The 22,997-nt window shown below is 38.2% G+C and overlaps 1 protein-coding gene across 1 annotated transcript in view; it reads right to left on the reverse strand.

Annotated features, from left to right (window-relative positions):
• IGF2R (insulin like growth factor 2 receptor) overlaps positions 1-22,997 on the reverse strand; it is a 57,457-nt gene that overhangs the window by 2,578 nt on the left and 31,882 nt on the right. The window contains exons 22-46 of the mRNA XM_057364427.1: positions 22,568-22,742; positions 21,092-21,259; positions 20,392-20,535; positions 18,941-19,119; positions 18,491-18,578; positions 17,327-17,533; positions 16,943-17,073; positions 16,174-16,271; positions 15,236-15,372; positions 14,443-14,633; positions 13,770-13,896; positions 13,283-13,405; positions 12,020-12,282; positions 10,182-10,394; positions 9,151-9,300; positions 7,969-8,130; positions 7,289-7,493; positions 6,732-6,878; positions 6,366-6,600; positions 5,268-5,404; positions 4,173-4,287; positions 2,660-2,806; positions 2,016-2,200; positions 1,426-1,612; positions 239-403 (exon numbers count right to left, since the gene is read on the reverse strand). Of these exons, the coding sequence (XP_057220410.1) occupies positions 239-403; positions 1,426-1,612; positions 2,016-2,200; positions 2,660-2,806; positions 4,173-4,287; positions 5,268-5,404; positions 6,366-6,600; positions 6,732-6,878; positions 7,289-7,493; positions 7,969-8,130; positions 9,151-9,300; positions 10,182-10,394; positions 12,020-12,282; positions 13,283-13,405; positions 13,770-13,896; positions 14,443-14,633; positions 15,236-15,372; positions 16,174-16,271; positions 16,943-17,073; positions 17,327-17,533; positions 18,491-18,578; positions 18,941-19,119; positions 20,392-20,535; positions 21,092-21,259; positions 22,568-22,742 (4,079 nt within the window). The remainder of the gene's footprint in view (positions 1-238; positions 404-1,425; positions 1,613-2,015; positions 2,201-2,659; positions 2,807-4,172; positions 4,288-5,267; positions 5,405-6,365; positions 6,601-6,731; positions 6,879-7,288; positions 7,494-7,968; positions 8,131-9,150; positions 9,301-10,181; positions 10,395-12,019; positions 12,283-13,282; positions 13,406-13,769; positions 13,897-14,442; positions 14,634-15,235; positions 15,373-16,173; positions 16,272-16,942; positions 17,074-17,326; positions 17,534-18,490; positions 18,579-18,940; positions 19,120-20,391; positions 20,536-21,091; positions 21,260-22,567; positions 22,743-22,997) is intronic.

Here is a 22,997-nt window from a genome sequence, read left to right on the forward strand (position 1 = left end):
TAGCARCTGCCCACAACAGAGGCTAGACCAACTTAGTCRTACACCCCAGCCCTCCTTACATGGSCCTTCACACAGTAAMRGAGAATTTGAAGGAACCAGTAYTTTGACAGTTGATGCTACCAACTGATAAACAGAAATCTCTAAAGTTTACTATTTCCCTTTCACTTTTGGCAGAAAACCAAATCCTGATAAAGCCCTTAAGAAGCCCAAATCCTAAAGCCTCTTAATAATTTCTTACCTCCTTTCTTTTTTGTAGAACAGCAAGATTATGAGACATGCAGTGAGAACAACCAGGAGGACACTYAGCACAGCACCAACAGCCTGGCTTCTCCTTGAAAGACCTTTATGTATCTGGGTCTCATCATCCGTCTGCTGATGATTGTTTCCTGGATCATTGCTTGATCTAGCAATGTAARTGAAAAAGGACATATAAGGTCTATCAACAAGTTTTGTTAAACTGGATTAGAAACAGTGGATTAAAAGAAGCCACATCATCCTGTCAGTCTAACCTAACAGCTGTATGAACTGAATTTAGGAAATTCCATCTAAGTAAAAAACAGCTTGAAAAACACAAATGTATGCACTGTGCCTACATCCTGGTATGCTATCAAATAGTGAATGAAACTACAGTCAAGACTGCAGATTAAACACTCCAGACCTTATACAGCACATAAGGCTGCTATTTTAGAACCAAATCTGCATTAGAACAAGCTGCAACAGCTACAGAAATCATCTAACTTTCAGCAGACTATGGCACTACACAGACCAAACTCCCTCAATAAGTTTAAATCAGAATCAAGAGTTTCCCTGTGCTTTCAAGCTAGMAGCCAGAAAGTAAACACTCCTGGAAGCAGTCACTCCATTTTTCAGAGTGAGGCTGCCAACATATCAAGAATGTTCTAAGTACCTAGATACATACACTCTGCTTTTAACACTGGCCMCTCACTAATCAGTATATTAGCTGATCATATGTAATTGAAGAAATACTTCAYTATTCCTTTAAGACCTGTAATGATTTTCCATTCCAGGCTAAAGAAATGGGCAGATAGAGGGAAAGGCCAGTCTTTGTCACAGCTTCCAAGTTTTACAGACAGTAAGACAAAGAGGACCAAACACCTTACCCACTAACTGTTTGCTCCTCTCAGTAACATGAAACAGCATGTTCTGTCAGCACAGTAGGTTTTACTTAGTGAAAATAACAACCTTAATTCCACTGTGCCTCTCCAGCTTTAGATCCAGATCAGTTTGCCAGGCTTTTAGTGGTCATGTGCCAAACACTACATATATGATCATTGATTCATCTATGAGCCTACTGCTTTTTTAGCTTTTCCCCTTTTCCCAATCACTGTGATGAATGAATACAAAAAAGCCTTTAGCTGAGAAGTGCTGACAAAAGCTGCTTTCAGAAAACGGTTAACTACTCACATCAATGGACACACAGCAGATGTGTACCAGGTAAATAAATACTGGCAATCTGCTGTCTCGTGAAGGAATTCAGGGATGCCTTCCTTTGCTTGTGGATTGCAGTGGAAAAAAATGGTTGAAGACACAAACTTTGATTTATCTTTACCACATCTGGAGTCAGATGAAAATATGACATCCAAATCATCATCTAGAATGAGAAGAAACCTGTGTCATTTACTATTTCCTTGAGGACAGTCTACTAACACTAGACCCTGGAAAGAAAAGCAGCTAGCTAAAGGAAATCATTGCTTATGCAGCATGAGCACAGAGGGCAACAGGAAACCAAAGTCTTCTATCTTGCATTATTATGTTTACCAAAGTCTTTCAACTTCAAGTTTTTCAGTGTTCAAGTGTCAAGCCGAAACTCCTASTAAGGCCATATATGCAACTGAGCTTACAGAGTAAGAAAAAAAGTCATCTATTTCAGGCTAGACAGGTTTTGGATAGCTTGACAGAAATGGATTAGATGGATGCTGCTAATCCATGTTTCACCATGCTAGTGTTTCACCATTTTTTGATGAAGCAATTCTGTCTGGTGAGCAAGTACTTACCATCAACATAATATTTGGCATTTCTGGCAGAACCAACTCTCCGAAAGCGCCGTTCATTAGTCTTCACCTGGCAGATGTTTGCTCCAGAGCATTCTGGTGAACTCGAGTTTCTTATACCAGAAAGTTGAATTTCATAYACATATCTATCACCATTTATCCGTATGTCACCAGAAGCTGTGTACAACCTAAGGAAACAGAGAGCAAGTCTGTTCTTAAGTCTACACTCACAGGTTGGGGTTATTCCCAAGACATAAAACTGGCAACAGTGGTAGATGCTATCACTGGTAGATTCCCGAGCAAGCTGAGCCACCGATTCAGCAAAGATGCAGCACTGTGGYTTCCTCCCTCAACATGAGAAATAAGGATTATATTTAGCACAAATATAACCCTTAGTAAGCACAGAATGCAAATTTTTCCAGCTGTACTGCCCTCAATGTGTGAGTGAACATGTAAATACCTCCAAAGGTTTAARGTAAACTGAAGACAAAAGCATGATTCAGTGGCTCATACACACTACTGACTGTGAGAACCATATGGTACACTCTGCAGTTTATAAACGGCACAGATTAGCAATCTTCTCCAGAAGGGTAACTAGTTCTACCATTCTGTTGTTTTGGAGGTTGTTTGTGGGGTTTTTTACTCACTTGTAATAAGCATCCCCTAAAGAAAAGTTTTTCCCAGTTGCAGGATTAATGACTGTTCCATTCACCACCTCTACCTCCTGCTGCTTCACAGCACAAGCTGCACGTGTGTCCCAYGTGATGTAGTAAGCACAGTTTTCTTCATCAAACCTATCAAATAAAACATAGAGCTGATGATTCTAGGAAAGAGTARTAAGTCTTCAGCATCTTGAGAAAGGTGCTAATCCACACGCAACAATGTCTTGCTGAAGCATCAAGCTGAGAGTAAGCCAAAATAGTCAAGTAGTATTCAAAAAGGCAACCTTCAAGAATTACCCTGGATTTTTCTGCAGTTTCAAGACTTKGGAAGACCTGGCTGCACCTGAACTTCCTACTGAAAATTCCAGAATTCCCACYGTGTATCAAAGGGCTTTATCAATATATTTTAGTTGGCAAACATATCAAGCTGCTTTTTTGCAGCATGTTAAACCTACCTTTTATTTAAGCAGGATAAAAGGCATAAGGTAGCATCCTGGTTCTGGCCAGGACAGGGTTAATTTCTGCAGTAGCAAGGAGGGGTCATGGCCAAGACCCAGAGGTTATTCTATACCACCTCACATCATTGGCAGGAAATGGGGAAGGACAACTTTTCCAGGGAGAAGGGATCCTTCCTGGGCCAGCACAGCACACTAGAAGGACTAACGTCACATATGGTTGCCTCCACACAAATAGTTTTTCTCTTTGTTGTATCCTCTGTCATCACTATTGTTGCTTTTACTGTTTGCTTTCTTATCTCRTTTCTGTTTCCAGTAAATTGCTCTTATCTCAGCCCATCATCTTTGCCCTTTGTCCCTCCACTTCTCCYCTCTAGCCCTCCACAGGRGAAAGGCAGGAGCAAGCRGCGTGCAGGTTCAGTGGGAGCACAGAATTAGAGAATACCATTYCTAAACCACAACACCTAGTCAGATTTTGCTACCTAGTTCTTTGACTCATACAGAACATTTATTAAGTTTCCCAGTTCTACAAGCAATATAGAGTTAATAATATCGMGACTAAGCAAGAAGTCCTCAAGCCTTCTTCGTATCTGTGATCATGCATAAATACACCTCATTTTAGACAGTTTCTGGTTAAATACACTGTATTGAGGCTACAATAAACCATGTTTTATTAGGTCACTTACCTACAGTAAATGTACTTTAATAAACAGATTTTGAACAGAGTTAACAGTGGTTGTACTACGACATTGGCTACTGACACTGAAAACAACAGCACCCAAGCCATTGTCAGATCTAATTTGGAAGTAGAATGCCTAATTTTTTCCCCAGAAGTGTTAAGATAAATACAAAATGCAATGTTTATGGAAATGAACAATTGCACAAACTCCAGAAGATCCATGGCTTACAAGTACAGAACAAGGATTATTTTAGGGACTGTCCCAACAGAGCAGACAGTCCCTGTCCTGAGACTTAAGGGCTTACTAGAGAGGAACAAAGGAATCAGGGATTGAAGATCACTGGTATGTAAATTTATTACTCACCTCTGCAGCATGGGCATGCCAACTGTTCTTGCACATTTCAGTTCTATAATTGTTGTTACTTTCTTATTTTTCCTACATTCTTGCCCACTGGAATAACTAATATACACTGTATCACCTAGAAGAAAAAAAAATGGGRTGACCAAAGGTTTTTGTAAGAAACYGAAATTTTCTTTGCTCATTCTCTCGACTTCCTTCCTTCTACTATTCTTTTCCCCTGCATAGACCAYATATCAATTACAGTACTTCAGTAATTTGAGGTATTCACACTTGTGATTGTTTAAAASTCACTCCTCAAACACCTTTACTTTACTTTGTACTCTGTGTTCAGGTCACYAGTATGGCCACAACAAATGTTTACACTTAAGATATCACTGTTTTAAATATAAGGGTAAATTAAGACATCCATTTATAAATGAACTCAGGCAATAAACACAGGCAATACATGCCATTACTTTTGTAAATGGATGGAAAATTTCCCTGAGCACCAATGTGAAAAATATTCCTTAAACTAAAAGTTTGAGTAAAGTTGAGATTTTTTTTATTCCTTTTTGTAAGAGTTAAGTCAATTAATCATTATTCACATGCTGCTTTAATTGAAGAAGTTAGTAGTCTTTTCAAACTGGATGAACAAAAATTACTTCCACTCTCACAGTTATAGAATCACAGATTGGTTGAGGTTGGAAGGGACCTCTGGAGGTCATCTGGTCCAAACCCCCTGCTCAAATGGGGTCGCTTGGAGCCAGCTGTCTAGGACCATGTCCAGACAGCCTTTGAATATCTCCAAGGCAGGAAACTCCACAACCTCTTTAGACAACACTGTGCCAGTGATTGGGTATCCTCACTGTAAAAAAAAGGGTTTCTTGATGTTCAGATAGATAATTCATTTCTTACAKCTTTAATGACAACACTGTTTATTTGCTTCAATGTCTTCTCGTGGCTTAAGCATCACATTGCATTTTTGTTTTTAAACAGAAGATTCACTGATAAAGATATTTTAAAATAAAGGCTTCAGCATAATTTAAGAACTACTATAGCCAGGCTATAAGATTTAAAACCTTGATCTCTAACTCTCTACAGAACAGAAAGTAACTYTACCTGTCACATTCAGCTTCTGTGTATGAACAAGTCCAAGAACTTGAACATCTCCATTGTTGCTTTTCCTGCAAATACTGGCTCTTTCAGGGCAGCCTGTGGGTCCCTCATGTACCCTCTGACAGAGATTCACATAGTACCTATACAGAACACAGCAGACCAAACTGGTTTAAAATTCATTTAGGCTAAACTGAAAAAGTGATACACAAACTTTAGAATCCTCATTGGAAACTAAACAGGTTGCAAGAAACTAAATCTTAAATTAGCTCACAGAATAAATCAAGGTTCAGCTGATTATTTCTACCATTTTCAAGTAAAAGACTGAACCAAAAAAAATTATCATTTACCATATTAGGTCACTGGTTAATTTTGACCTAGGTCCAAAGCAGAAATTGGAAGAGAGTCAAGATATACCCAAAAGTCTTTTTATTTTAAAGGCTATGGTGCCACCCTAAATTCAGAATCTCCTTGGAGCTATACCAGCTCAGATACGTTAGAGCAGACAACTGCTTGCAAGGTGGTCAATGAAGCAGTTTTGTTACCCCACAGTTCATCCTAAGTTTAGAATTAGGTGCTGTCATCTTTGCCAATTCACTTCTATTTCCTAACTGGAGGAAGGAGACTGGAGCGGTCAATGACTTCCTGACATTCATATTTTCCACTATGCTAATACATCAAGGAATATGGGTGAAAAGCCCCCGTTAAAGTTCAGACAACAAGTTATAAATTTGAGTCAAAAGAAAGCAACTAAGTAATTAAGTTTTTTTCTTCAAAATTATTAAGAATTAAAAAAATACCGTTTAAACAACAAAACTACATTTTTAAGACAGCAGTTTAAACAGAAAGCTTTTAAATAGCTTTTAGTATAGATTTATTCAACCTTTAAAAAGGTTTACCAATAYAGGGAAAGGGTAAGAATTAAGAATGCGATTACTCAGTTCCTTCAGATAAAATGGGTTCCTTTCTGAATTTTTTTAATTTATATGAARTGCTAAGCATTGACAGTTTTAAGACACTGAGCAGGGACCAAACAGAAACACTATGCCTCATTACAAYTGCACTGATAAGCAAGCTGCTCCCTGTAAGTTGCTCATTACTCACGAGTTCCCATTGTGTAAAAAGGTCCATGATCCTGTCAGGGAAGAGAGCATTCTCAAGTCATAAGTTCTGTGTTTTTGGACAAACTTGCACTCCATTTTCTTGGGAGGACAAACAGCCTGAGTCTTCCACTCAAATGTCACAGCACAACCAAGAGTCTCACTGAGAAGGTATGGGCTCCCAACACCAGCATTTTCATCACATGTAAAGATAATGGTAGATTCCTTTCTTGCAGCTGCTGTAAGGGGAAAGGTTGGAAAAAAAGAAAAAGAATATTTTGTAAGATGCTTTCAGGCATGTATGATTTTAGTGCAGCTAAATCTCTGCGCTAACTAAGACCTTTACACATGAAGTATAAGAAGTACTTACTGCTGCTACAGAATCCCCACTTTTCATCTCCCTGGTAGTTTTCAGTTGTAGCACACCACGGCCTATTCTTCCCTTCTGTAACACATTCCTCATAAGTCTTCCCTTTGTACTTGAAGGGGAACACACAGAGCTCTCCCTTTTCAGTCACTGAGAAGGAAAGGTAGAATCTCTTAACTCCATGCAGTAGGAGGCATATCATATTCAAATTCATCTGGGCCTTATCCAAAGCCCATAATTCAATACTAAAGAAACGTCAGTGGCAAACAACAGAAATACTGAAACACTGGGTTTAAACCCAATTAGAAAACTAGATGTAACATACAATTAGCTATAATCATCCCTACAGAAAAGTTGCACTGTCTCTTCTAGGGAGATACATGCTGATGTTGCAGATTATTAGTACGATGCTTGTGATTTAGCAAAACTACATGTTTCTATTGCCACAAGCGAAAACGATGTTGCTGTCCTCCTGTCCTGTTGCTTTCCTCCCTCATATTTTAGGGGAAAAATATCCTGACAAGTTTTGAACATAAAGAATGGGTATGCTCTGATCTCACCTGTAGGGCACCGATCACCTCCGGTATATTGCAAGATGACTGTTTCATCCTGATGGCTATAGACCATTTTCATTTCCTTTATATTTCCAAAAGATGACACGCCACTTTTAGATGTCAGACACACTGCCCCATCTCTGCATTTTCCCTGGGGCAAGTCTGCCTTACTGCACACACCAACATGGTAATTGTTGGATCCAGAAAATACCTGTGTACACAAACAGAAGCATCACAACAAGTCTAGAGTCAATATTTACAAAATCACACAAATGCTTCATAAACCAACTCTTAGGCAGCACTTGCATAACWCAGGAGGAAAAGATAACTCATTTTGCAAGTCTGGCCTTCTTTAATACAACAAAACTGCAGCTAAAGCATGCTGGACCACAGATAAAATCTGTTCAGCAGACCTGCTTTCTCATTCAAGATTCTGTCAAAGGTGAAGATTTCTCCTACTTTACCCATCACTGTGTCCATTAACTTCGCTCCCAAAAACAATAAAAATGTTATACTCTCTAATATKATTCCTTCTGTCAGAAGCCAAACAAATATCAATACTGCCCACAGCATATGTTTCAACCTTTTGTCACACCCCAGGATGCAGTTTTAAAATGTTGATAACAATAGGCAGTTATGAATGAATAAATAAATAATACAATGTCAAACCACCAGAAAACAATTACCTGGAATGATCGTCCGGAAAGGCTGGTCAAGTTAAAAGTATAGTGCAGTTGTTCATCAATCACAGAGCAACCTAAAGTTTTCACTTTATCAGGACACACAACTGGAGTTTCCCACTCAAACACAAAACTGCAGTCAACTTTCTTTATCATCTTTGGCTTACCCTGTTACCAAAGAAAACAGGAAGACATATTAGATTTAATTTTTGGAGAGTTTGTTGTTGTTTCTGCATTCCCCCCTCCACAACAGTTAACCACAGTTACCACTACGGCTAGGTTTTACTGATTGTAGGAGAAACACCACACTATAACCAGTACCAAACAAAACTTAAAAGGGATGTGCATTCTACCTAGCTCCAGAAAYCAAGCAAGGCACACAAGCTTTCGTCTTAATTAGGGTTGAGATTTTGATGTTCAGCTTAGTTGCAAGCAGCAAAGTATGAGAGCTGAGCTTCTTGATGGCAGAGAACATTAGGAAATTTCACTGAGTTAAGGTTTAGAGAAAGCAGTTTAYTTTATCATGTTTTAAACTAAAGATTTAGTATGGTCTGTGTAATATTCAGAGCTGCCTCAAGTTTCAGCTCATGCCCCACATTGATGGAAAATGGTTTCACAATCTTCAGCAAGCTCAAGTTTGACAAACATCATATCAAAGTGCTTCTCTACAGTTTGCTGAAGTATTAAAAAAATTAAGAAGTGTTAGACTTACATCACCATACAAACTCAACTTAGTGTTCAGGTACAAAATAAAAAAACATAAGTAACTAAATGCAAATGTTTAAAGTTGTGTGTGATTATGGAAAAGGTTACAACATAGGGGGAACACTTAACAATAATAGCTCCACAGTTATACCGGTTCCTGTGTTAGCCTGAGGTATAAACTTCAGGATCTAAATAAGGTGCAACACAGCATTTAGTTTAAGTAAATATWAAGTTATAATTACGACACTTCCGTGGAATCTGATCCTTGAAACCGTCAGAACTTGTTACTCTTAAGCCTAAAGTTCATGTACTCAGTGACATTTTGGCCAGTTAAGAACACAAATATGATACTTCTTGTTGAAACAAGTCCATCCTTACATTCTAGAAACAAATGCCTGACTTAGTTTTAATCAAAGCTAACACTGGTTACTACCTACTTTCCATTACACTCCAATATCAAGGTAAGTTTATGAGATGTCTTACCAGACTAGTTCCTTGGCTGCAGTGGAACATAATAACAGAAGTATAGTTCAATTTGTTRTTTATCTGACAAGGAGTAGTGCTGTTGTAAGTGATGTAAACTTCATTTACTGCCACATTTATCTTGGGAGGTTCAGTAACACGACCAATATCCTACACAAGCAAAAATACRTATTAATAGACTCAGGGGACACACCTAGATTCCAGAGATTCAGATCACTTCAGATTTCTCTGTTTGGTTTACATGGGAGCAAAACCGTTGCACTTTTGAAAACTGCATTGTATACTGAAAGAACAGCCRTTATTACATTCCAATCCTAACAAAACAAGTTGAACAGCTCAAAACACTTTTTGATTAAGCTTGACAAAAGCCAGGGAGGTTCTGCATCTTAGAGGTAAATTCTTCTTTACATCAATACGCCAAATTACGAACACATAACTTAAAAATAGCATTAACAATGGAGTAAGTTCCCTAGATTGTTACCCATGAATTTCACATCAATCTCAGCTGTTTATGTCTGTCTTCTAGAGCTAGCAAACAAGTTCTCAAAAACAAAAGCCTCCATCTCTCAAGGTAATAACACASACAATTTAATCAATCCTCTGTAAAACATGTAGCTGTCAAATTCTTACATGAAAGACCTAAGTGCATTTTGAAGTATCTAAACTGCKTCAAACTGCAACAGGCTATCACAAGATCAATTAAGCCGCAGAGTGGCTAATATATTCTGCTTCCCAGGGTCTGTGTTTGGCACACAGCAGTGCATGAAATAAATTCTATGTAGCAATTTTTCATATTTATCAGTGTATTGAATTTTCCGACATTCAAAAAGACCACTGGGGTTCAGGATAGGAAAATACTTCTTCATAGGGAAAACTAATAAAAGGAACTTTGCAGAGGGGATTTTAATTCCACATTCCATTTCTGTAATCAATCGTCAAGCCTCTGGTTCAAATCAGGTCTCCTAGGCAKGGATACTATATTAAACTGTTAGGGAAATGCACATTTCAGTGATTACTGATGTAGTACTTACTATTGGCGATTCATTAACAGGAACCATGCAAACAGCTGCTCCAGGTGGGCAATTGACATCTTTAATAGGATTGAGAGGCTCACAAATGTTGATGTAGAAGTCTGGAGAAACATCTGTAATATCTTCATCCACAAATGCCTCATAATAGCCGGTGCGATGGATCAGAGGAGACAGGTCAATAACAGAACTGCCATTCATTACTGAGCACTTCACCTACAAGAAAATACATTTATTGACCTTATTCTTTTATTACTTGCTTTGATTAATTGACAAACATCCTATCCTTCTTGTGGCCAGATGCATGGCTACATTTAAAAGTTCCAAATATAAGTAAAGCAGCATTTATTATAATTTTTGCTTGTCTGTAGATACAAAAAAACTACAAGCAGCATACGAAAAACTTCAATCATTTAAACATTCTTATGAAATGGAGTCCCTATCAGAACAATATCAAGACAAAGCTCAGGCACACCTACTCTAGCATACACAATCAATATGACTCTGTAAGATCAGTCCCCATCCCTTCCTCTCCTCATCTCCTCCACATCATTGAATCACCTCCAACAAACAAGCTTGGTTAAAACAACATTCTAACAATATAAAGTTAGYGCATTGCAAGTTGATGGCTCGAGTACTACATCTCCTCAGAACCCATTTCATACCCTCTTAATGTGCATAAACCTACTGACAGTCAATGTGGAATTTGAGAAGTCTATTCTTGTTTAGAATTAGAAAAGGGGCAGCAAACAAATTTAGTTTCAGGACAAATAATCATTTTTGCTACCAAGCTATCATCACACTGAAACAGCTTAGGTCACTGTAAAAAAAAGTGATCAGAAGCRCATTCAGGATCACCAAATGGAATTAACAAGCTAGAAAACACAGTGGGSCTGGGTACTGTTGATTTGTATTGCAGCATGGCACATACTGCTGAAGGGGAAATCAGAACTATGTGTAGCTGAAGGAGAGAAGATGCGACAGCTCCTGTCAAAGGAAAAAGGAAAACTGGAAGATGTTTTCCTAAATGGAAGCGAGAGCTATTGTAGTATTGAAACAGTGATRAGGAAAAACAACTTGCTGCAGAGAATGATGGTCACACTAGAGGTAATCAAAGAAGAAAAAAGAATGATTAGGCAAATTCACAGAAGAAAATATTCAGGTATTAAGAAGAGATAAATTCATCCAGTAGTTAATTTAGCCTCCTATACCTAGTGCTACCTTTTACTCCTTACACCCACCCACTACTGGTCATTTTTAACCAGATAAAATTAACTAAAGACTATCTCAAAGCATCATCTGGAGCACCAGTCAAACTAAACTGACCAAATTATGTTATTACAGCATGTGTTGTACATCAGAAGCAGATTCTAAATTCATGCYATCAAGGTTTATCAGGTTTTGCACTGAGCAAACTGACCATACACTTGCCTGGCCTCTGGTCACYTGCCTAGAAACAAAGACTATCCCCATGCACAGAGATGTTATCCATCCTCAACCCAGCCTCAGTTCTGCTGTCCTGCTGGACTGGAGGATCTTAACCATCCCTTACCAACATGACACTCTATGGCTTCCATTTGAACTGCACAGAAAAGCAGATAAGTAGGTTCCATATAGGGGTTATTCTCAAGTGTTAGAAGTTTTAACTTGGCTCAACACTTGGAGATCTCAAGTATTGCTCACCCCGGTTGAAAATGTCAATATGGAAAGCWTTCAAGAACTCCTACATGAATTTGGAAAGAAACCTTTCCCTCAAGAAATTTAAAACACCCTGATGCTATATGTAACCCCACTCAGAAACTGCAAATCTCACAAGTGTTTTCTGCAAAAGTAATTCTTACCTCTTCTTCACAAGCCAAGGAAGTATGCCAAGAGAAGTAACTAGTGCATGTCTGCTCATCAAAAGCCAGAAAAACAGGCCGGCTGTCATCTCCAGCATCAGACTTGCATACAAAGCTAAAATAGCTTTTATGCTTCAGTGCAGGGTCTGCAGGGCAAGGATCTCCATCCTCATAGACAAGCTTTAACACTTGATCTTCATAACTTAAAGTTTTACTCTGTTTTCCAGCATTAATTGGTTTTTGGCCACCTGTGATGCAGACAGCTAAAGTAAAAAAAGAAAAAAGAAAAATTAAGAAAATAGATCAAGTCTGATGCAACTACCCTTAAAAATTGCACCATACAAAATAAACAGCAGGAAACTTAAGATTTTAGTGTCACTTTAATTTTCCTATGAAAGGTAGACTTTGCCACACCATCCAGAATTGCCATTAAACTGAGCTGCACTGATACAAAGACCAAGTATTGCCTTTAATACTTCATCAACCAGCTGAATGTACTGCATCTATAAATACTTAAGGAACCACAGAGCAATGGTTATCACTTCTCTGAAAACCAAGCGATTAACACAAAATGTCAGACCAATTATATATAATTTTAAGATGCCTCTTAAAAACCAAATTGATCCAATATTTTTTTCTAGCTACACAAAAATAATTTTCATGACAAGCAATATTCTTATTTTAGCATTTACGATGCTTAAGTATTATTTCATATTCAATTTGACAGAAGAGCTAGTAATTCAACCTGTTAGTAAGCATATTAAAAACCTACTAGTTAACCAGAAATTTAACTTCTACTGATGTTTCAGAAGCACCCAGAACAGAAAGCTAGAAAGAGGACTGGCAAAAGTTTGAAATGCAGACACAAAACCCAGTACAGATGCATTACAGCAATCASCACAGAGTTCACTCTAGCTGGTCTGCTCAAGCTTATAATGTCTCAATTTTCACAGCATTGAAGGAGTACAGTAGAAACACCTACATTCCTGCCCTCACGTCCAAAAAAATACCCATTCATTAGGAATTAAAAGCACTSGGACTTAAAGTGAGCCCGTGTGAATGGCACTTGGTAGAGCTACATGGCCTYACTTCCTAAACCAGTTTTAGGTCCATTTCCTAGTCAATACTGCCACACAGCTGTTCCCKTCACTGCTTCTGCATTTGCAGTAAAACACCACACTTTACTGAAAACTTGAGCATAAGCATTTCTTTTGGTTACCCTATAGTCAATGATTACAGTACCAGAGGGGGCAAGATGCTTACCAGCTCCATTAGCACAKGAACTTTTAGCTTCAGCACAAACATTCAACTCAATTGTTCTGTTGTGTGAATCACTGATGCTATAGCCTGATTCTCGCTTTAATGATGTCAAATCAAAGAGGTGGCCTGTAGAGAGATCAGGGAAACATTAAATCTCTTTTTCAGATTCAAATCAAGACATTTYTTTGTATTATATTTCAGTAACTTGATTTAGTAGGAAAGTTAACCAGACCCTATTTACCTGTTAGCTTAGAAAAGCAAATAGTTACTTACTCACATTAACAGAGGAACAAGTTTTGAACTATAGACCATTTATATTCTAAGGGACATTGCAGTACCTTACAAGATATTTCTACCATCAGTGAGCTTATTGGTCACTCTCCAGAGGACATGTCACACTGCCCTTTTCTAACACAGCCCCTMAAGAACACAAGCAGTAGTGCTGCCTCCAGCAGTCTTTTCCACATACAGAATCCTGATTGTTTCTTACCTGTTGCAGGATTGGTTACCCGACAGTCATTTTGCACATTGCTTTTAAGAGGACATGCAGCAGCAGTGAACCATAAGAAGGTATATTCACAATCTTCAATAGCAGTTATAAGTTCTGGCTTTGATTCCTACATAAAACAGTGGAGGGAGTTATATCGCTATAGAGTGACAGAGTAAGATTCCATGTCCACAGGTTTATCCCTGCAGCTGAGCTCAGTTCAAACATCAGCCCTAGAACTTAACAGATCATCATGGTCCATTGAATTAATCCAAGGACAAAGTATCTACCTGTGATTATTTCAAACACCCAACAGTACAAAATCATTATCAGGAGAAATTAAATCAAATGAGAGCTAAAGATAGCCTAGAGCAACAGCAAATCCAAAAGGTGATTCAAATCTCATCAAATGGAAGAGTGCTTAAAGGCAAGGCATACAGATGTGCAAGAGTTAACTAAACAGCCAACAGCATTATTTGAAACACTTCCTAAGTTGCACTACATTCATCTTCAGGACATAAGGAGACAATCTGAAGCTATTACAAACAATAAAATTTATCCTAACAGATTGTACAAAAAGATCTCTTAAACACTGCACAGCATCTAAAACTCAAGTGCTTGTAAGTCTGTCTGCATGCACAGACATATAACATCCCAGCAGAAGGAACCCACTCACAATTCTGCTTTCATCGCATTTGAGGCGCAATATTGTTGTTTTCTTCCGAATTTTATCTGGACACAGATCTCCATTAACRTATTTCAGGATAGAAGTGACATTTTCCCAACGAGGACCATCAGCCACTTCCCCAAGACTGGTACATTTTGTACCCTCAATGAGGGAGGCAGCAGCATCAGAAGGACAGGAACCTATACAGATGAAGAAAAACTTCATTATCACTCAAAATGTTAGTAAAGTGTGCTGTTCTGGAATAAAACCCCACTAGTCTACTTTCGGGTATACCATGGCTGATCTATCTCCAAGCTGTTGTYCAAACCATACTCATTGGGGTGTATTTTCCCCCAAAATCACAACTAGTAGAAATTGTCTCACTTAAGATCATGCAAAAAGTAGGAGGAGCTACCACTGGAGAAGCAGACTCCTACAGAGTGGAAGGCTACAGTCTCTTACCTGGCCTTGCACTGCACAAAACRTAGTCACTCAGAAGATGTCATGGAGAAATTCTGAAGTGATTATTTTAATCTTTAAGAGCTATAGCAGACTTACTCTTCTGTCCTTATACGAAGAGTGCCAAAATTATCAGGAGAAGGTAAGAGCTGCTAGTGAATCTCACCCACTAAGCAGATGGAAATCAGACCCACAAATCTATCTTTCCCTCTTGTGCTGAAGTCACACCACTGTCTTGCGCMTACTTTGCTTTGTGATTTTTTTCCACTCAGCCACCAGCAGGACTGTCCTACCACTTGCCATGCCTAGCTTTAGGAAGAATATATTTTTATTTTGCACTTACGTGTAGCACTGTATGGTACTARGGGCTTGCAGACATTAATATAGTATTTCTGGGTAGTAGCAGATATAGCAATTGCCTCCCAGTTCTCTCTATGTCGTGTGAGGGATGAAAAGTCATAGAAGTTTCCGTCATCATCCCTGTACAAAAGATTAAAAGCATGTAAAAAAATTAAGTATTTTAAAGTTGCAATTCTTAAGTCATTACAGTAATTTTAACCTGCTAATTCTAAGCAGAGCATTATGCTGGAAAAAGGGGCTGCATCCGACTCAATGCACCCCAGAAACTTCAAACTCAGTAGAGAGGTATATCACTGCACCAGCTACCCCCACAGAAACCGTCCACATGCACACAGCTTCAGTCAATGCAAGAGCAATTCCAGCTTTTAATTCAATTTAATTTCAGTGCATAGCAAGCACACACATAGTTACAGTGCACTGTTTTACTTTAGGGTAGAAACATATAATGAGGCCAGATGTTCAAACTCTAGGCCAATTATTAGCCACATTTGATCCCATTTATCCAATCTTAACGAGCTAATACTTGGTTCTGACAGATATAAATAACATTTTTCCTGAAGTTTTGTTTGGTGGAAGTTCCAAGCAGACAGTTGTAGTCGTGTTTAAATTAGCTTTTTATAAATAAATTGCAATAACCTATAATTTGCAACAACCTAACAGACTCGGCATTCAACCATCAATAAATACAGTTCCCTTTTATTATTCCCCCAGAAGAATCTCAAAGCATTTTTTTAAAATTAAATTAGTTTTCAGAAGCACAAACTGCAAAAGTTATTTTAAATATTTTGCACTAGCATTGGACACTACATTAGTTGGTCAAAACACAACAGCTAAAGGGGCAGTGCTGCAATGAATTGCAAGAAGCTTGTATTTGTCTCTCTCAATATATAGCTCCATTCTAATTTTGTGGAAACAACTTACTTGTAGGAGCACTCAGTAGACTTATGAGGTGGGCAAGCATACTGAGTATGCCATTCAAACATGTAGGTGCAGTCTGGAGTTTCCTTCAAAAACACAGGCTGAAAAATCACAACACAAAAGTAATTTGCTTTCTCATTTAGACACATTGAAACTACCAAAATGTCTCAATCATGCTTCAGGAAGATGCAGGAACATACATATTATCTTAAAGCCAGACTATGCCTCTGACCAGTTGAAAAGCATGGCTTCTCCCAAACCTGAGTTTATCCTCATGCACACTTCTGATAAAAGCGCAGCCATAATTGCTGCTTCCCTCACGAAATAAGAAGAGCAAAAGTAATTCTAGACACCACTGTTTAACAGGAAAGGAAGCACAAATACAGACAGATACTAAAAGCAAGTAACCRGCTTATTTTAGTCTGGCCATGTAATACCTGCTTTCCTGCAAATTCAATTTTCTACCTTTTATTTTTTACAAAGAAACAGCTGTTATTTGTGAAAGAACATGCTTTTTCAACTTCTCCAAAGGCCTTGGTAATGATAGACATCACTTAAAGGAACAATATGCACTGATATTCCTGTGCAATGACAAATGTACCATCCATAAATACGGAATTCAAAACATTCTTAATTTTTTTGGCCTCTCAGAACCTTTGAATCACCTCTCTAATCTGTAAATGATGAGGCATGTTCATGTTCTCCACCCTACCYTTCCTTACTATAAAAAAAGGGCAAGTCTGGAAGACAGGAAGCATGTTTTGAAACTAACCTCAGATGTAGTCTTGTCACAATAGAATAATATGGCAGTTGATCGTTCATAAATTTTATGACATTTTTCTCCACTGGTGTAATTGATCATTATTAAACCATTTTTGAAAGTCAGTTTGTCTGTAGGTAAGCCTAGAAGCAAAGAGTTGAGAAAAGTCAAYAGTAAACATATGACTGTAGTAATGCCTCTGGCAACAGGGTCACATAAACAGCAATAACATGCACAATTAATTGATAGACACACCTCAACCTTCCTCTATAAATTTTGATCTAGTTATTGAGTGACTGCTACTCTAGTACAGTAAGGTTGAGCTTATTCATAATTGAGTGTCAAGATAACTACTAACCTTCCCATTCCCTAGGTTCATTTTGGTAAGTGCAGTACCTGCTACTTTTTTGAAAGAACTGTCCGTCTTCTTTACTTGACACGATGCAACACTGAGACCCTCTGCCTTGCAAGGTTCCTTTATTTCTCCACAAACTCTGAAGAAGTAGTCATACTCATCTGTACTCACTTTTACGTCTYTATTGGAAAGTGGCTTCAGGTTATAAACGTGACCATACTTTGGATCTTTCACCTGGCAATCCTTTCCTTTAAAGAGAAGTTACGAATTTAAAATACAATTAAAGATCTATTAGCCTTGCCAAATACACTGGGGACAATTAAGGCTTACTGGCAAACATAATGCCACAAATTGAGGAGCTACTTTAGGGCAGTGACACTGAAAAAACATCTTAGCTCACCTAAGCATCTCATTTCAGCAAGTCACCAACATGACAAGAACTATGTGTCTAAGCTATAAAAATGGCACCATTTCTTTTAAAACTGCCACTAAAGCAAAAGCAAAAGTCACATTGTAGTTAAAAAACTACCTCAGAGTGGTCTCACAAGTTCTTCCTTCAGCTGTGCTGAAGGTTGAATTATAGAATCAGAGAAACTAAGTCCAGAACTTGCTTAATTATGCAGAAAGAGCAGCAAGGTCACAAGATCAAAGCGAAAGGTGTTCTAGGCGTCAATCTTGTATCTTAACAGCCATRAAGTTTGCTGAGTTAAGAATATAACCAATCATAGGAAATATTTTCTCCAGCTTACAAATCTACAAAGGTGAATATAAAAAATGTTTAGGAAAATTCTAGTTTCATGAGTCTCATTAGCTGATATACATCAGCTAATCAGTGACTTTGCTGTTGATCAGGTCCKCAGTTTTTAAGTGACCCTTTCATATGATTATATCACAAACTGCAGCACAGTAATTACATGCTTCAGAGCAGTAGCTTGTGAACACTGCTCATGCCACATGAGATCACTGGCAGTTTCGATAACATCTAGGACCATTGGAATTGATCCTTTACAGAAAGTCCAGATGTTTTATAAGTTATTATCCACAAGTTCAAAACAAAGCCYGCAAAGACAGAGAAGATGCCTACACACTCAACCTTCCATCTTTTACAGAAAGATTCACACAGCAAGAAACCAACATAGCTTCATAAGTATTTACTACTTGCACAGAGTTGTTTGATTCTTTAAAGCTTAAATAACTACACCTACCTTCTGCTTTGTGAACAGGACATGCAGCCAAGGTCCTCCAAACAAAGACAAAYTCACAGTCATTCTCTTGCTCCAACACTGGTGATCCCTAAGAACAAAGTCATACAAAGAAGGCTTATTAATAATTACTCTGCAAATCTCACAACATACATGCATGTTTTTGTTTTGTTTTTTTTTGCTACAGTTGCACAGTCTAAGATCCCTGCTATCAAGTTTCAGTACTCATATTCAGCAAAGAGCTGCTTTTGGTGGCTCACAGGATTCCACGATAGTTCAGTTGTGTTCTACAGGTTCAGTAAAGCAGACAAGACTTAATAAGAGACAGGGGAAAACCCTATATATAAGATCTTACTTTTTAGAACCAGTCCTCCATTTTAAGAGGAGTMAACACTGTCTTTTTTGTTACAAGCACTAAAATTCTCATTAATAGCAAATAGAACAGAGAATTACCATTGTTTGACCACACTGGAAGATTATACGTGTAGAATAACGCTGATTATCTTTGCATGTGTCACCATTCAAGTACAAAATGCTTAATGACCCATCAGTAGCAGCCTGGGGGCTTATCTGAATGACTCCAAGACTCTTGCCTGTATCAGCATATTTCACACAAGATCCTACAGCACCACCTACAGGAAAAGAACTGGGTTTTAGTTCAAAGCTTTGATAGACCTTAAAGCTTAATTAGACCTTAATTTATTGTAAAACAATATAACAGGGTTGCTTTAAGAGAGCTTTGAAGTAAACTGTTGCAAACTCCTGAAGCAGAACATGGCAGACACATAAACAGAGACACTGTGTGCCTAAAGCCTGTGAGGAATAGAACAAGTTACTGTCCTGCATTCACTGAAATCTTTCAAACTGCACTAATTAATCTGGTTCCACAGGTTTGTAAAAGACTACAGTAGTGTTAAATATATTAAACTGGCTTGAAGTGCAATAAGACAGTGCATAAGCTTCTCATTCTGGTCTCATTCACTTAGGAGGCTTTAACAACATTGGACTTTCTGTACTAGTTGCAGCTGGGGTAGAGTTAATTTTCTTCACAGTGGCTGGTATGGGGCTGTGTTTTGGACTTGTGCTGAACACAGGGTTGATAAGATAATSATATTTCTGTTATTGCTGAGCAGAGCTTACATAGAGCAAAGCCTTTTTCTGCTTCCATACTGCCACATGGCAAGGGAAGTTGGGGGTGCATAGAAAGCTGGGACAAGACACAGCTGGGACAGGTGACCCAAACTGACCACAGGGATATTCCAGACCATATGACATCACACTCAGTATATAAAGTGAAGGGAAGGAGGAGGAAGGGGGGACATTTAGAGTGATGGCATTTGTCTTCCCAAATCACCATTATGCGTGATGGGCCCCTACTCTCCTGGAGCTGGCTGAAGACCTGCCAGCCCATGAAAAGCAGGGAATTAATGCCTTGTTTTGCTTTGCTTGTGCACAGCTTATGCTTTACCCATTGAACTGTCTTTATCTGAACACACAAGTTCTCACCTTCACCCTTCCAATTTTCTCACTAATCCAGCTGGTAGGTAAGTGAGCAAGCAGCTGCATGGGGCTTGATTGYTGACTGGGGTTAAACTCTGACAYTTTCCTATCTTCTTTAAAAAGTAATAATAAAATCAAGGATCCCGGCAAGTACTGCCCTCAATGAATTTTCCCAAATACATTCGCATACATCACAGTGCAAGAGTCCTGATAAGCATTAAGACTGCTCTCAGTTGGAAAAGTCTGTTTATTAATACTCCCACCATATATCACCCATATCTAAGCTATTTCTGTACTTAGGGAAGCAGACAATAAATCCTACTAAAATACCCAGGGACATAATTCTTACTATAAAGTCTTGCATCAGAAGTCACAAGTAAAGAAGCACATGCCACTTAGCTTACCAGGACATCCAGTCACATAGGGCAAGGGCTTGCAGACATTCAAGAAAAATGTTCGCTTTTTTGCTTCCTTTGAAGTGTCTATAGCAACCCATGGCTCACCCTCTTTGCTCAAGTCACTTAAGTCATACTCATTGCCAGCAGCATCTGGAAGAAATGTGGTACATGTAGTAAGCTGAGAGAACTTAATACTTGCAGCAGAATTGCATTTAAAATTATACCAGTTTCAATGATGAATACACAATTCAAAACACTTCTCAGAATCAATCAGACATCCATTAAGAGCAGGTACTGCTGCCACAAAAACATTACTATGACAAATGCAGAATACAGTTACCTTGACAGTTACTTCCCAAATGTAACTACTCCACAATTCATTTTTGCACATGTCAATACTAAATTAACTCATTTGCTTCACAGCTGGGCTGAAGCAGCACAATAAGGATTAAATGTTTTCAAAGTAATTACCAGCTTTCTTGTGTATACCACAATGTCTTAAACTAGCTTCTTTCCCTGTTTTCGTAAGTTAAGCTTACTTCAAACAACTTACCTCCTCTCCCACCCTGCAACTTCTACAAAGATTTTAAGTCTTACAAATGTCTTCACAATAGGTATTCTTAAAGCCCTCTGAGCAGAAGTTTGTTGTTCAGTAAATCTTTCCAAAATTTGTTGGACAGAGCCCACTCCAGTTCCAGGTACTTACCTGTAACCTGACAATCTACAGGAGCAGGAACACAAGCCAGAGCTGTGTGAAACTCAAAGAAAGTATCATGGACATCCAGCACACTGTTTATCTCCTGACGCACAAACTTCAGCTCTCCGGGATATGAATCATTACAAATGAAAGTCACTGTGAACGTGTCTGATGTTCCTGTAAAAAAACATTTATCTGCTGATGGTTCTGTTTGGAGTATTTGAATTTAACTTTGAGATAATACTTGACTTGAAGATTTTCTAACAGTTTCTTATTACTAACTGCTTCAAGGATAACACTACCCTACTGCTTATGGGGTTTTAGCTGTACATATGCAAGCCTTCCTTACAGAGCTATGAAAAATTTGCAGCCACAACTACCTCAACAAATAAGAGACCAAAATGATTTGACACATTTCAAGAACATAATTACTTTCACTGACCTGTGTTCCCTATGTTCTTGGACAGATTTGAAGAAAGAGAAAATCTATAAAACATCATCAGTGGTACCAGCAGCCTCTAAGTTACATCACACATAACAAAGTTTTGAGTTTGTGGGTTCTGTTTCTTTATAAGAAGTTCAGGGTAATCACTGATGAACAAATAATATTGATACTATCTAAGCAGTATATAAGGAAATGATAGAATTATGTCAGGGAGGTAGTAGTTGTCACCAAAATACTTAGTAGCATTATAGAAATATTAGAACCTCCCAAAGCAAAAGCTCACACAAGAGCTCAGTCATTTATTTCCTGCTATGTATTATGTGCAAAAAATGTCACAACTGAGAAAATAAGAAATATCACCCCAGCAATTTGTACAGAGGACAAAAACACAGAAGTGTCTGAGGTTCCTGAATCCAAACCCCAGTTTTCCCAAAGTCTTTTGTTGTTAAGGTGTCCTTTTCCTTTCTGTGAAACCCCATTTCAGTACAAGTGGAGAGTATGTAATATCCAAATGCTAGATACACATTTTCATTAATTTCATCTGCAAAAGAGACTTAAATTCATGAAGTAGGTGTACATGAAGTACTAGAGCAGAGCACTAATTTATAAGTGTATAGGCTTACTGAAAACTGACCTTTCAGATATGAAACAACTTTAGAGAGCGTTATTCACGAAACTGAAGCTTAAAGCTATTACTTATGTAGAAAAAGAGACAGAATTCATTTTACTTGTTTTCCCAATTTGACTATCCATTTCTCAAAGCAAAGATCAGTATTTTTCATCTGATAGGGTAAAACCCCTATATGGTATTGAGTCACTTTACTAGAGTTTTGCGATCCACATRTATTACTGAAAATTAAGCCATTACCATTCTGCATTACCTTATTTCTTCCTAAAATTCCCATACGAGCCAGCTTTTTTAAGCAATTAATACCAAGCCAAATAGACTTCAGCACATGAACAAAAGACTGAATGAAGACCATCACACTAAGTTTTTACAATAAAAGCATCCATTTCCAATGYATAGTTCCTGAACTCACCTGATTCCACAACAAGAGGACCTCTGAAGGTAAGAGTCAGGAACCCTTCACTGGACAGATAGAGGGTTTTGTCCAATTCCACCGGCCTCCTAAGTGTCAGATTTTCTACTTCACACCCAGAAGCCGTTTTRTTATTGATTGTACCACAGTCTGGCACGTGTCCACAAATGTTTAGCTACAAGTTTTGAAAACAAATAGATGTACATAGCATTAACTGTATCAGAGAAATAAGGTCCACATAGCCATTTCTACATCAGTAAGACTCCCTTGTTGAGAACTATTTCAAACAAYATGGTTGTCTTKCAATYTGGAAATRAGGGACATTTCAACTATAATACAGKAGTAGTATCCTCAATCTTCAGATTAAAAGGTTCATAAATTCTCTCCACTAGAAGTACATTATGTAGCTCAGCAAGTTTATCCTTGGCTT

Source organism: Malurus melanocephalus, unplaced genomic scaffold, assembly GCF_030028575.1.
Source record: "Malurus melanocephalus ecotype Western Australia unplaced genomic scaffold, MMel_1.1 scaffold_38, whole genome shotgun sequence".
In the NCBI taxonomy this organism is placed as follows: Eukaryota; Metazoa; Chordata; class Aves; order Passeriformes; family Maluridae; genus Malurus; species Malurus melanocephalus.